This window comes from Macrotis lagotis, chromosome 2 (assembly GCF_037893015.1).
Source record: "Macrotis lagotis isolate mMagLag1 chromosome 2, bilby.v1.9.chrom.fasta, whole genome shotgun sequence".
NCBI lineage: Eukaryota > Metazoa > Chordata > Mammalia > Peramelemorphia > Peramelidae > Macrotis > Macrotis lagotis.
In genome coordinates this window covers 56489814-56504219 of record NC_133659.1, presented here as the reverse complement: position 1 = coordinate 56504219, position 14406 = coordinate 56489814, and the positions used below count along the sequence as shown (strand labels likewise).

General features: G+C 39.7%; 1 protein-coding gene across 2 annotated transcripts in view; it reads right to left on the bottom strand.

The window, feature by feature from the left end:
- PBX1 (PBX homeobox 1) overlaps positions 1–12083 on the bottom strand; it is a 325099-nt gene extending 313016 nt beyond the window's left edge. For both annotated transcript variants that reach the window (XM_074221876.1, XM_074221877.1), the window contains exons 1-2: positions 11421–12083; positions 7989–8062 (exon numbers count right to left, since the gene is read on the bottom strand). In XM_074221876.1, coding sequence (XP_074077977.1) covers positions 7989–8062; positions 11421–11611 — 265 coding nt within the window. In that variant the 5' untranslated portion in view covers positions 11612–12083. The remainder of the gene's footprint in view (positions 1–7988; positions 8063–11420) is intronic.
- Between the last annotated feature and the right edge of the window lie 2323 nt (positions 12084–14406).

Here is a 14406-nt window from a genome sequence, read left to right as displayed (position 1 = left end):
CTTAGAAAAAAAGCAGGAGGGTTGTAAAAAAGAAGAAACAATTAAGAATCAAAAAGTATGTATCCCCTCTCACCCAAGTTAAGGTCTTTGCCCAGAGACCATGGAGTTTGCTTCCATGTGCTTTTAACATAACAAGCAAGATGGCAGCACCTGCATAACACCCTCTTTTAGGGAGTCCCCCAGGTTCCATTAAGGATAAGAAAACAATACATCAGGAAGAAGAGTCAAGAACTGAAAGCAGAAAAATAGCAATGGAGAGAAAGAAGAGTGAGGCATATACAATACCCACTTCAAAACACATTTTGCGCAGTTTTACTGCAGAAAATAGTAATAATGGCCATGAAGTAGTATTAGATATTTTTATTACTATTCTGAAAATTTTAACCACCACATAACTCTTAAACCAAATTTTTGTATTGGGAAAGGAAAGGCTGGGGAGAAGGGAGGCTCCCACAGCAGGACTGCTTTGTCCTAGTTTAAAGAGCCAGCCAGAGTGCAAGGGTAAATTGGGGACCTAATTGATGCCAAATTGAGGATTGGCCCATTTTGCAACCAGTCTGGTGTTCTTTTCTTTGAGTTCCAAGGACTTTCCCAGCAAAGCTGCTGTTGAGGATCTTTTTTTTTTCCTTCCTCATGCTGACAAACTTTTAGAAATAAGGATATGGCCCAGTAGTACCCAGGTAGGGTAGGAGGGAAATAGAGCTGATGCACCTCAACATACACATTTCAAGATTGCCACATTAAACAGACACCTACAAAGCAGAATATCAGACATGCCCGGAAGGCCTTCAACGTACACATCTCCCTTTATAGCCCCCCCCAAAGAAAATCCCTGTTCTCTTTTAGTAGAAATTCTGCTAATTAAAGACATTTCTTTGTTATAAGACTTTGTTCCCTATTAAAATGTAAATATACCCCCTAAGAAGTAGCATATTAAAACTTATCATTCATTTACACTTCAGTGTAAATAAGTTTACCAGATTTTGAAAGCAAGTTTTGTTGGGGAAAGGCAGAAAGAGAGAAAAGAGACCCAGCATGAGTGCACTGGATGCATAAGGGGAAAATAGAGAGAAAGGATGTCACTGAAAGCTTGAGATTTCAAAGAAAAGGGTGGCTAAGGGTCCCAAAGATCAACATTTTCTCTACTTTATAATTCTGTTTAGGACCCCACAGATCTATGACCAATGCTTTTTACTTAGTCTTGGGGCAATCTTTTTCCTAAATTAAGGAACAGCAGATCGAAATGATTACTACTATGGCAGTTCACTTTATATATAATTTTCCTGCTTTCCACAGTCATATATTCCTTTCAGCCTTTCTTCATTCACAATTTCTGGGTAGGTCTCCAGAGTTAAAGAAAAAAAACAAACAAACGCCATTAAGCAATACATTCAGCTCTAGATTTTCAAAGGTTATTTCCCCATTTGAGGGATATGTAAGAAATTTGTTGCCTTTCCTTGTTCCCCTTTCCTATTTTCTCCCTAAAGTGCCTGCTACCTTCCAGGACAAGTATACTCACTGCTCATTAGCACCTCCAAGAGAGTGTAGATAGGAGAAACAAAAAGAAGTAAATCTCAAATTCAATATATTGCTTTTTGGCATTTATGAGAAAAGATTAAGCAAAAGATATGGTTCAAACCATGGATTAAAAAGCAGCTACTGAATTATCGATGTCCATTTTGATCTCTCATTACCATGGATAATTAAGAGATAGCTACTTGACTTTTAACAAACTACTGTTGTAGTGCAGAAGAAGGACTCTGGGACTTTATTACATTCTTCCCACCAATAAACAACATTCTGTTTTCAGGATTGGACTAGACCAGCACCAATCAGGGAAAATACTCAGATACAAAAACAGTAAATAAGAACATATCAGAATCTTCTATGGAATAGATACTGAAACACTACCATTTAATATATACTAATGAAGCAATTTAAAAAAATTAGTGTATCCCTGTAAGTAAAAGGCACTCACCTGTCCCAAAAGAGTTAACAATAAGTAAAAAACAGAATAGGCCACGTTCTCTAATTTTATTACTTTCATACAACTATTATAACATATTTTGTTTATATAGACCAAAGCTCTTTGCAAACATCTCATTAATTCTCTACCAATTTTTATTTATCAATTGCTGCATTCATTAACTGTCACCACACCCCCTTGGAAGGCTGAGGGGGAGAATGTCAGGGATAATTATCTTCATAGGACCTGTGCTGTACTGAGGAGCTCAAACATGGGAGTTGTTAGGCCCAGGATCACAGAGCCACCCAGGGAAGAGAACTGGCTGAACCCAAGTTGGAATTCTGGCCTTTGGATTCTCAGACTGATGCTTTAAAAAAAATACAAAAACAAAAATCAAAACTCCAAAGCTCTAGGTTAGAGCCCGAGTAAATGGTCAACACAACAAAAAGCATCTGAAAAAGGATGGAAGTAAGAAAGAACAAAAGTAAGTACAATATGTGCTAATAATGACTTGAAGAATCCAGGTCTCTTAAAGAAACCAATATTCTATTTTAAATATAGAAAAATAACTAAATCAACTCTCCTTAATTTGAATGCACTCTGAGTTTGGTTTTGTTTGTTTGCTTGGAGATTTCTTTTGAAACAAAAATAAAGTTCGACCTCTTCAATGAGGAAAGAGACTACAGAGAGAGGCAGCTGTGGCCTTGCATGCCACAGCAGCAAATAGCAGTAGAAAGGGCCTGAGGACCAGCAGAGAGCTGTAATTATACAAGCAGGCAATGCCACCCTCAGCCCATCCAGAGCTGCAGCCCATATTCTTTCCTCCTCAGTTAGAACAAGGAGATACCCTCACTTATCCAGGGCAGCCCTGGGTCTATCTACCCATCTCAGTCCCAGAGCACAAGAGATATAACAGTCAAACCAAACCCTTTTGGACAGTAATCTTGTATTTTAGCATACATGCACACATACACACACACACACACACACACACACACACACACACACACACACACATATCTCATATATCCAATTCCACTTCCTTCATTTTGGTTTCAATCTCTGCTTCCCCATTCCTGTCCCAACTACTCCAGCACACATAAGTCCTACATTTCTGGAAATGACTGTAGCTGGAACGTTTCTGACCCCATGACCCTTCAGAGAGTTACCAATAATCTTTTCCTCTCCTTTTGCCTTGCTAAACCTATACTCTCAAAATGCATTAGATAGATACTCTGCCAGAACGGTTTATTGAGAATCGTCCATGATAAACTCATCTTACTCAATGTCCCCCAGAATGTCCCACTGCCTTAACTCTATCACTAGAATTGATATTTCTAATAAATAATACAATCCCTAACCATTCTACCTCTCCATTAAAAACACATTTTTTGTATTAAGTGTTAGACTGAAACTTTTTTCCTTCAACTTCCATTCTTTCTTCTCTAAAAATAACAATTTGTATTTTTTTAATCCATGGGATTTAATAGTGTCTCCTTTTTTATCAGAAGACAAAAAAGCTAAGCTAGCATTTGCTCGCTAAAGACAAGTATCTCAGAAAAGTCATTCCTGCTACCTTGACTCCCAGAAGGAATCTGATCAGAGAACACTTTAGATCATTTGGAGTTATTTCTCTGCCCCCTGCCCAAGGCCCAAAATCATCAGATACATTTCCTTTGCAATATACAGCTTCCCTCCACAATACCCCCCAATGCACCTACACACATACACACACACACAAACACACACACACACAATTTTCCAGTGCTTTAAGGGGGGGGGAGAAACCCCATAATGTAATTGCTATATTAAAAAGAAAAGGCAGGCGAGAATAATAAGAGAGGGTGTCAGAAGTGAAATACGGTATTAAGCATTTAAAAAAATACACTACAGTTCTCTGATGGGGGTGTTAATTGAACACAGAGAGAAAAAAGAAAGAAAGAGAACAAAGGGGTGTTAAGGAGAAAAAAAATTTACCTCCTCCAATGATTTGATTTAACTTCGATAAAGATAATGCACAGAGGAAAAAGGGCTGCAAAGTGCCAGATATAGCTATTATGTTCTAAAATTAAAAACTATTCACAACAATTGCAGCTATTCATTGCCAGCTATAAATATTCTGCTTAGTAAACTGCATCCCCCCCCCAAAAAAAATTTGAATGTTTTTCCTACTTTTAAAACCTTCATCATTTTGACAAAGAAGACAAATAACAGGGGATTCAGGAGGGGAAAAATTATTCAAGGTCTTTTTAAGAAATGGAATTTGTTTGACGCTTCTCCTCCTCCCCTATTTTCTCTCTCTCCTACTCCTGATCCTACTGCTAATCTGTCAGATGACAAGAAATAGTTCTTAAGACCAAAGATAAAGTCATATTAAATGGTCCCATATACTGTATTCCGTCTCTCTAATGGGTCTTCACAATGAGAAAGTAGTATAACACACATGTAGCTGAAATATAGGCTGACACTGTTTTGTTTTGTTTTTTAACACTTTGCCATCCAAGTGTTTTTGTTAGTGTTTTAATCCTTATTAAAGAGGGAAAAAAGGGCATCATAATGACCCACCCGCACCCTGAAGCAAAGAGCCTTACATACATTTAAAAAAAATATACCCACTGTAATTTCGGTCTTCAGTATCGATCAATCAGTTGTAATTTAGACAGTGCCGCCTAATTGTTTTTTTAAAGTTCTAAAAGGCATATAAGTCAGTGCGAGCAAGTTTTTCTTTTTTACCTCTCAAACCTCCAACAAAAAGAACTATAAATAGCACAAAGGAATAAATCAGTATCATGACTACTGTGTTCTTCTCTGAGTTGTACATCTAACAATAATCGAAGTTCAAGAATTTCACCCAGGGAAAGACAAATATCAGAACTTTAAATTGACAAAGAAAACCACCAACTCCCAGTCACCCACAAGATGGAAGCACTGAAAATATTCCCAGAAGGGAAATGAGGGTAAAAGTAATGGCAATAAGGGCTCCCCAAACAACGAAGGAATGAGTGCGCTAACAGGATCGCTTCGGTATCTCTGTGTCGAAAAGAACGCTTGGGCAACTTTACAGACATTTTATGTTTCTCCGACACATTAACCCCATGAAAGATATACCATCACATTACGGAGTCTACAGCAGCTCTTGAGTCACGTACTAATCATGTTCTGGAATTGGAGAGGTTCTTTGCAAGAAATCATAGATAACACCTACCTTACCATGGAAGATATACATACCACTGGGGTCTACTCATTTCTCCCTGCTATGGCACCTCTATCTACCTCATCTTGGCCCTTCAGAACACAAGTCAAAAAAAAATATCTAAATCTTTAGCTTTGCCCAGAGCATTCCCCTGTCCTGGAATCTATCTTCCCATTTACTTCCTCTTCAGCAATGCTAACTCACCGTGACCAATAGTCCCTACCTTTTACAGCTCATATTCTTTCAGAACGAGTTTTATTTTTATTTTTGTTTTAATATGAAGAAGGTCAAACATTATTTTAAGCAGACTATTATTTTTTCTAAAACCATAAGATGATTTTTATCCTTAAGCATACAGTGAATTCTTATCATGATATTACAGTCAACATTAAAGAGATAGAAACCTAATCCAATACCTGTAGTGAGTCTTTAGCTACACTATCTAACTTTGATCTACTGTCCCATATAGACTTTAATTGGAAGACTAGAATAGCCATCTTCATCACTATGTAAAGTCTAAGGGTTCTGATTTTGTGTCCTGGCCCCAGAAATGTAATGAAGTATCTTCAAAACCTATATTCTTTTCAGACAGCCCCATCACATATAACTTTCAGGCGGCTGGTTTGTGGTTTTGCGTCTTCAGAGAAAAAAAAAATGAACCGGCAGTAGTGTCCAGTTTTGATTTTCTTTTGAGGGACAGGAATATCAGTGGCTCAAATATTCAAAAGAATGTCATTAGGCCTAATGAAGAAGGAAAATACAGAGGGGAAAAATGATGAAGAATAAAAGAGAAGGGGAAAAGTCAGTAACATATAAACTTTGGTATTTTTCCCTTCACTCTCAGGAAATAAATTCAGAGTATGAGGCATATTAGCTACCCCCAGTATCAAAAAATAAAAGTACTTTGAAATGTGTATGCACAGTCTATATAATCTATTATATAGTCTCTGGAGTAATGTAATTAACAACTTCCCAATAAGGTTAGACTTTGGCAATGCAACCTTAAGGACTTCAGCGGGTTGAATGTCTTTGCTTAGGTGCTTTGTCTAGATTACAAGCTGTCCAAATAACATTCAACAAAGGGCTGTAGTCATTTTAGATATACTTCAAGAGTCAAATAATCACATTTTTAATCAGTTTCTCACACTTTGAAGCATTCATTTATTTATTTAAGAAAGGGCATGGGGATGAATTGCTCAAAAGAAAGCTACCCTGTTTACCCTCCCTACATCCTCCCCCCCCTTTATGTGTAACTATCAATGTATATCAAGCGGGCATGCAATCATATTTATTGTCACTTTCATTCATGTCATGCCCTTGCTTATATGGTTTAGATATGAATTATTGACTGTTATGCTCCTTGTTGTAAAAATATATAAATAAATAAAATGTCAGGTACTTTGCACTGCTCTAAAATGAGAGAGTCAGAAGAAGAAACAGAAGAAGCAGATGAAGAAGAAGAAGAAAAAGAAGAAGAAGAAGAAGAAGAAGAAGAAGAAAAGAAAAAGAGAAACAGGAAAGAAGAAACAGAAGAGAGAACAAAGAAATAGAAGAAAATTAAAAGAAATAGAAGAGAAGAAAAAAGAGTAGTAGCAATAGAAGAGAAAAAGAAGAAACAGAAGAGAAAAGAAGAAAAGAAACAGAAACAGAAGAGAAGAAAAAAGAGTGGTATTAGTAGTTGAAGGAGAAGAAAGAAGAAGAAGAAGAAGAAGAAGAAGAAGAAGAAGAAGAAGAAGAAGAAGAAGAAGAAGAAGAAGAAGAAGAAGAAAGAAGAAAAAGAAAGAAGAGCCTCTTCTTTTCCATATCTGACCCTTCAGGATCATCCCACCCCCTCCCCATCCCCAATTTTCCAGCTGCCTCTTTAATTCCTATGGTCCTCGAGGTAGGAATTTGCCCACCTAGGAAAATCAAAGGACTGAAATAAACAAACAATAGTATTTTCCTAAACGCCCTCCCCTAGCATCTGTTGTTTAAGAACACCTCTGATTGATGCCTGCAATTTTTTAATTGTTGCTTTTAAATTTTAAATGCTCTCCTGGGATGCACTATAAGTGCTGTTAGTCCAAGGTTTGAGGTCTAGAAAGTAAGAAAACATCAGAATAAGTATCCTCATGTCATTCCACCTTCCTAAACCCAAGAATCTCTCAGCCATAAAATGATACTATCCTAAACTAACCAATCACCTAATCCGATATTGAGGTTTCTGCAGAGACATTTGACAAGACACCCTGACTTGGCTTTTCCAAGAAGCAGCTGATTTGGGTTTTTTAATTAGGAAAAAGGAGTGAAAGGAAAACTTTAAAAGGGCCCTCATTCTTAATAAGATACATTTTACTATCAATCAAAACAGGCTCTCCCCAGGAAATGGACTTTCACTTTCAGAATGTCTTTCTCCAAAAGACTCGCCATTTTAATGAACCCCCCCACCTATCATTAGCCCCCCCCATCAAGAAAGCCAAAGACCCTAGGGGTGGGGTGGAGGAAAGGAAAGTCTTCCTAGTGAAACCTACAGGCTTCACTCTCTATGCAAATTTGGTGATTTTTTTTTCTAGAGGTAATCCCGGGGATAGTCCTAAATGTTGAAAAATAAGGTTGATTTGGAAAAGAACAATACCCTGCTCACATCCTTTATTCTGGAATTCTTGGGCTTAAATCAAACTAGACAACTGATTCATTTAAAAAAACAAACTTTTTTTTTTAGAGAGAGAAAATAGAATTGCCTCAATCAGAGGGCAAGAGGTTAGCGAAGCCATTTGACCAAGGAAAAGAAAGAGAAAGAGAAAAAAGAAAAAGAAAACAACGATGAAGAGACTAGAAACCCATCCCTACCTGTTTTTTCTTTGATTTCGCACAAGACATTAAACAAGGCAGGCTTCATTCTGTGGCAGTTTAAAGCATGTTTCCTGTAAGAAAGAAACAACATTATAACACCGCAGCTTTAGGTGAACTTTCAAGATCAAATTGCTGATAATGCACAGGGGGAAAGAAAAATTCCTAACGTTTAGCCAAAATTATATCCTAAGCATAACTCTGTGGCATGCTCCAATTGTTTTTATGACTTAATGTACAGAGTCCCACCACGGAAAAAGAAATCATGTTAATTAAGAGAGGGAAAGGAGGGGGCTTAACTACAGAACAGAATGAACCTAAATTATGCCTGTTTATGAATAGTTTTTAAAAAGCAGTTGCAATAAAGTGGCCTTCCTAAACCAATACTTCTACGGAGGGCAATTAACAGAGGAAAAGCCAAATGCATGGGTTAATAACCCAGCCCAAGATCTACTTCTTATTCACCATCCACAGCTTTAAGGTCTTTCTTTGCTTTCCAAATTGAATTCATCCGTGTGTTCAAATTCATTCTGCAGACGCCCCCTCCCCCCACATCCTCATAAACATAAGATGCTTGAAAGGTCTTCTGAGCAGAACTGTCAATTTATAAAATTTCAGTCCCCAAGTTAAAGACTATGGAAATGCATTGCCAGGGGCAAACATACACATATGGGGAATAAATTCATTTCTCTATGTTCACATTATACCTCTTGTGCACACACAGCTTATTTGCAGGTGTTGAAATTCAATTATTTACAATTAGGACCTTGCACACATAGGGGGGGAAAAAAGGAACCGATTCTGCCTTATGGACTGGTTCTTTACTAGGTTGTTTTTATGCTCACTATGAACTTGAGGATTAAAACAATACCTTTTCTCTTGATTTTTCTCTGTAATTACTCAGAGTAGAAGGATTATTTTTTTTAGTGGAAACAAAATATAACATATTCAGTCTATGAATTATGGGACCTCTATTTACCAACCAAAATTAACACAGAAAGATTAATATAAGCCTCTGGTACCAAAAAACATGATTTTTTTTAAAAATCCCTTTGAAAGTTAAAAATAATTATGGCTATGCAATCAAATCAACTCTTTCCTCCCAGGGAAGAGAAGCCAGAAGCACGTTTTCTATTTCCTGTACAGAAGTCCCAAACTGTAAAAGTATCCAAATGAACATAAGCCTTTGTACCTAAAACATATAATACCTATTCCACATATTTCATAAATAATAAATGCCCTTGGTCAAAGAATGAATGAGAAAAAGGGAAACTGGATACAATTTATATTATTTACTAAAGACACTCCTTAGGCTTAGCAACCAAGGAGGAAGTAGTAAAGTGGCAATTTCAACAACCTCTTCTCGGTGGGGGGGTGAAGGAAAGGGAAGAAGTGAGTGTCTTTCTGCAGGTATTAACACCTTTTCATTGGTTTCTACAATGTCCTTTAATTGTACACCTATCTGAATACAAACAAAAATAATTGCAATTTTAAAAGGTTGACATTTACACACTATTTGATTGTGGGGGAGGGGGAAGGAGAGATGGGTTTTTTCCATCCCAACATCAGGTCTAATCTCTTTTGCACCATTTAGTTCTTTGAACTCCAAGATGAGTTGTCTCCTTAGTTTATACATATATGTGCAAATACATATAATATATATTCATACACACCAACACACATACATACATATGAGAATATCAGAAAGATGTCTTAGTGTCTACTCATCTCCATTCTTCCTCATTTCAAACTTAATAAAGTAATTTGTTGGTATGTGTTTTTCTGAACCGATGCAATGAAGTAATTTGTCCCAGTTCAGAATATAAATGCTATTGAAAACTCTTACCACACCTACCATCTTTTCTTCAGATCATAAAAATATAAAAAGGTACCAGTGGATTTTAAAGAACTACATCCCCCCATCACTCCCTTTATATTTGGGGAAAGGGTCTTTAAACCTTCCCAACTTTTCAACAGCCTCTCCATCCCCCTTACTTCTGAGTTACGTGTTGCATGTGCTTGCAGCTAAAATAATACAATAATTCATTCAATCTCTGCTTTTTGCTGTTTCTTCTCCAGCTATCATTTCAAAATTCTCACTTTCTTAAATCGTGTAATAAAGCCTCAAAATAACCAAGGGATTTAAGGTTTGTTCTCTTTGTTTTTTTAAAGAAAAATTCTTCAAAACGTTTCCAAAGTAAAAGAAGGGGGGGGGGATACTTCTGTGATTGATTCTGCTTTCCAAGACTGGACAACCCCATAGATCTAAGTGAAATTAGACTTCTTTATTTTGTTTTGAGGTTGCTTTTTTCCCTCAGGAGTTGGGGAAGGGAAAGCTTTTGGACCGGATTGTTGAGCATTCCCTGTTTTTATTTTGAAATCCAATTTCCAGTAAGAGATACCAATTTCTTGGCGCTGATTTAAGTTGAAAAACTGCACTTTTGGTCATTATATTTCCTCAAGGAACATCCTCAAGCCCCGTGGAGTCAACACGGTCTCAGTTATGATTTCTGGCATCCTACCTTCAGGTGCTCCTGAAGGAGGAAGAGAGGAAAGAGCAATCTTGAGTTCTGTGTCTAAATATAGATAGATAGATTTTTTTTTTTGCAGAAACATAAATAGCTGGTATAATTATGTCAGTGCACCTTAGGAAACTGACCCAAATTAGAATTCAAAATCCAGGTGATTTTTTTCCCCTGAGTCTTAGAAAGCTGATCAACAGATCTACAAGCAAAATTCCATTTTTCTCCTTTCCACGGCCCATTTTTCCCCCTTAAGAGAGAGCATTAAGTATATGCAAAATATTCTCTGGATAGCTGACAACTACTGACAAAGAAATACCCTGTTCCACAGACAGAAGGGAGGTCGTGGGGGGAAGGGAACGAAAAGAGAACATGGAAATTAGAATTTTTTTTCCTCTCTTGAGTCAATAAAGAAAATCCAAACGATCTGAATTAGACAACTTAGAATTTAGCAAATAAAAGTGTTCTTGGGACATGTTGTCCTGAGATGTGGGGGGTACCCCACAGGAAGATGGGGAATGCTGGTCCAAACTTAACATTTCTGCCTTCTGTGGGTGACTTTTTTTTTAAAAGGCAGTAAAAAGTGTGGAGGGCCGTGGGGTGATCAGCCGGCAAGCCCAGATAATGTGAGCCTCGGGTTCTGTGTTCATATACATATACACGCATAGAATATGTATACAGACACATCACGGCATGGGCGATTACACTTTCAATAACAACACTCCTGCAAATCTTACTCCTCCGCCATGTAGTCGCTCCACAGAACGGGAAAAGAAATAACCCCCCAAAAGAATGCGCTGTAGTGATTCAAATCCCATTGTTCCCCACGCCCCCCCGCCCCGAAGGAAAAAAAAATAAACAAACAAATAAAACCTCCCCAAGAAATGAAAAAGAAAAGCCTGAGCCTCACCTGGCCTGCGCCTCGTCCAAACTCTGGTCTGTGATGGTCATGATCTGCTGTAAAATGTCTCCGATGTCCTGTTTTCTGCCCCCCTCCCCCTCGGTCCCTCCAGCCCCATCCTGCAAGTGTTGGGACAGGCCGGGGTGTCCTGCCATCCCCACCCCGGCATGGGAATGCATCAACCTGGGCTGGTCATCCATCTCCGCAGGCTACAGCAGCCCCTCTTTCCTCCTCTTCTCCGCCGCGCGGCTCCTTGGGACTACCAAGGCTCTTTATCGTTCAAGCTCTCTCCAAATCCTTCTCAGAATAAAGGTTGGGGGGGGGAAGGGGGGGACCAAAAAAAAATCCCTTTGCCTCTTTTAGAGGATGGTGGGAGGATGGGGAGTGGGGAGAGGAAGGGGGGGCGCGAAAGGGTTGCAGGGTGAGGGTGGGGATGAGGGCAGATGAGGAAGGGTGTTGACTCCCAAAAGCAAGAAAAAATAAACCACCTTCCCACTTGGTGAAAAGAAATCAGAGCTGGATTTGGGGGCTTGTTTTTAGTCCCGGCTCCTTGGCAAAGCAGGAATGGGCTCTCGGAGCTTAAATCTGTGGCTTAATCCTTTTGCAAATATGCATTGATCTGGAGAAAAGAGAGGAAGGCTGGGGGATTGCAATGCAAACTTTCCCCCCCACCCCCCGCCACCCCCCCCACCCCCACCCCCAGCCAGAGTGATCTCAAAGGGGGTGGGCTGTTGCAAAAGCCAGATCTCCCCCAGCAGCGGCAGCAGGCAAAGCACAGAGAGCCTCCCTTCCTCTCCGCGGCTCTGCAAACTCCAACAGCCCCTTCTGCTTTTGTTTAGCTCAGGCTCCGGACTCCTGAAAACTGACACAGAAAACCACAGCCGGAGAGGAGGAGGAGGAGGAGGAGGACGAGGAGGAGGAGGAGGAGGAGGAGGAGGAGGAGGAGGAGGAGTGGGGAGGGGGGAGGGAAAGCTGGGAAGCAGAGGAGGAGAGAGGGAGGGGAGGAGGGGGCCTGGGTCCCCGCCCCCCTGCCCTGATTGGCCATCTCAGAAAAGACGAGCCCCTCCTCCTCCCTCCTTCCCTCACATCACCTCCTCCTCGGCCTCCTTCTCCTCCTCCTCACCCGGCACTCTGTCAATCAGAGTTCAGAGGTGGGCTGTAAAGGAGGCTGAGCTTACCAGCCAGTCTCCGGTCCTTAAAGGTGCCACCGACACCAGAGTTTCAATTGCATTAGGCAGTTGCCACTTTTCCTCCTTCTAGAAGGTTTTCCCAGGACGTGGGAAGGACGTGCGTGACTTTACTTAGCTAGCCGCAGGCCGATCAAAGCACAAGGAAAAGACCCTGAACTCTCCGGGCTCCCCCCCACCCCCACCCCACCACCGTGTCAGAACCTCTTAAAACTCGGCTCCCTCCTCGGAATCCGGAGGCATTGCTTAAGACTACGCTGAGCCAGAGCAGAGAGAAGGAACAGTGATTGGGACCAGCCACATGGCCAAAATCGACTGCATCAAGGGTTGAGTCCCACTAGCAGACAATGCACTTTGTTTCATCAGAAAGAAAGGAAGGACAGTAAAACTAAATGACACCGAAGAAGCAGAAATTTAAACGAGCAGGATCCTGCCAAATCAGGGGAAGAAAAGTCAACTTTCCTCCCCATCTATGCCTCCCTCCTCCACGCCTGGAAAATGAGTTCTTAGAATCATACTTTTTGTATTGGAAGTTTACAGAGTACTTTCCCCCCAAAATCTCTATGGGAGGAGTAATGCAAATAGTATACTCATTTATGGTGGTGGGGGTGGGGGGGATCAGTGATCAAATAATTGGCCCAAAGTGACCCAGCTGATCCCTACAGAAGCCAGGGATGCAAACAAAATCCTTTGACCCCCAATTCTACGACACCAAATTGTTGCTGTTGTTTGTCCTTCATTCTGAAGAAGACTGTGTTATCATGATAAACATGGGAATTGAATGCCAGTGAGTTAGGGCTGAGCCGAATCTCCAGTCTGCCCTTCTCCACCTGAGTCATCTGGGTCCAGTGGTCAGATATGAACCAGGAGACTGGAGATGGGAGGCAATCAGGGTTAAGGGACTTGCCCAAGGTCACACCGTAAATGCCACAAATTTAAACTCGGGTCCTCCTGACTGGTGCTCTATCCACTAAACCATCCAGAAACAATAGAAACGGTACTGAATTCATAGAAACCTGAATTCTTATTTGTTTTCTAAAATTAATACAAACATATTAAGTGCTATAAAAAGGTTCTCAGAAACTTTGGGAGCCTAATGATCTTGAGGGCCCTTTAAGTCTAAAGCCTACAAATACAAACCACAAAAATCAGAGTCTATTCAAAACTTAATAAGTATAAATAAGGAAATAAATAGGCAGTGAGAATCTAGTTCTAGGCTGCTTTATTTTTTTAATGTAGTCCTTAGTAGCCCAATTGTAAACTGAAAGAAGAGAACAGATGGAGTGCCTCTTTCCCTAACTGTCAGGAAGAATAACTGGAAAGTTATTTAGCCACCCAAAGCCTCAGTTTCCTTATCAGCAAATGAAGATAAGAATTGCTGCCAAGTAGTACCTGATAGGTGCTTTGAGATCTTTAGATGAAAAATGTTATTCTTAGCATAGACCTAGTCTCCTTCCCACTCATTAGCACAAAACAAGTTTGGCAAGATAAGTGGAGTGGGTAATTATTAAGGCATTCCTGAGCAGCTTTTAACAGGCTGCTTGACAGGACAGGACAAAGGCATAAGGGCATGAATATTATTTGTAATTACAAAGTCATATTACTAACAACTATTTTATTAACATATATGTATATACTGATTTGTAAGCTGTTTTAAATATCAAATCCTAGTGAAAAGTAAAACCACAATAATACATTATCAAATAACACAATGATCTTACTGATAATAGGCAGCTATGCAATTTGCCACAGACCCAAAGTCAAGCCCAAGGTCTCAAAGATATTAAGATTAAGACTAAGACTTAAAA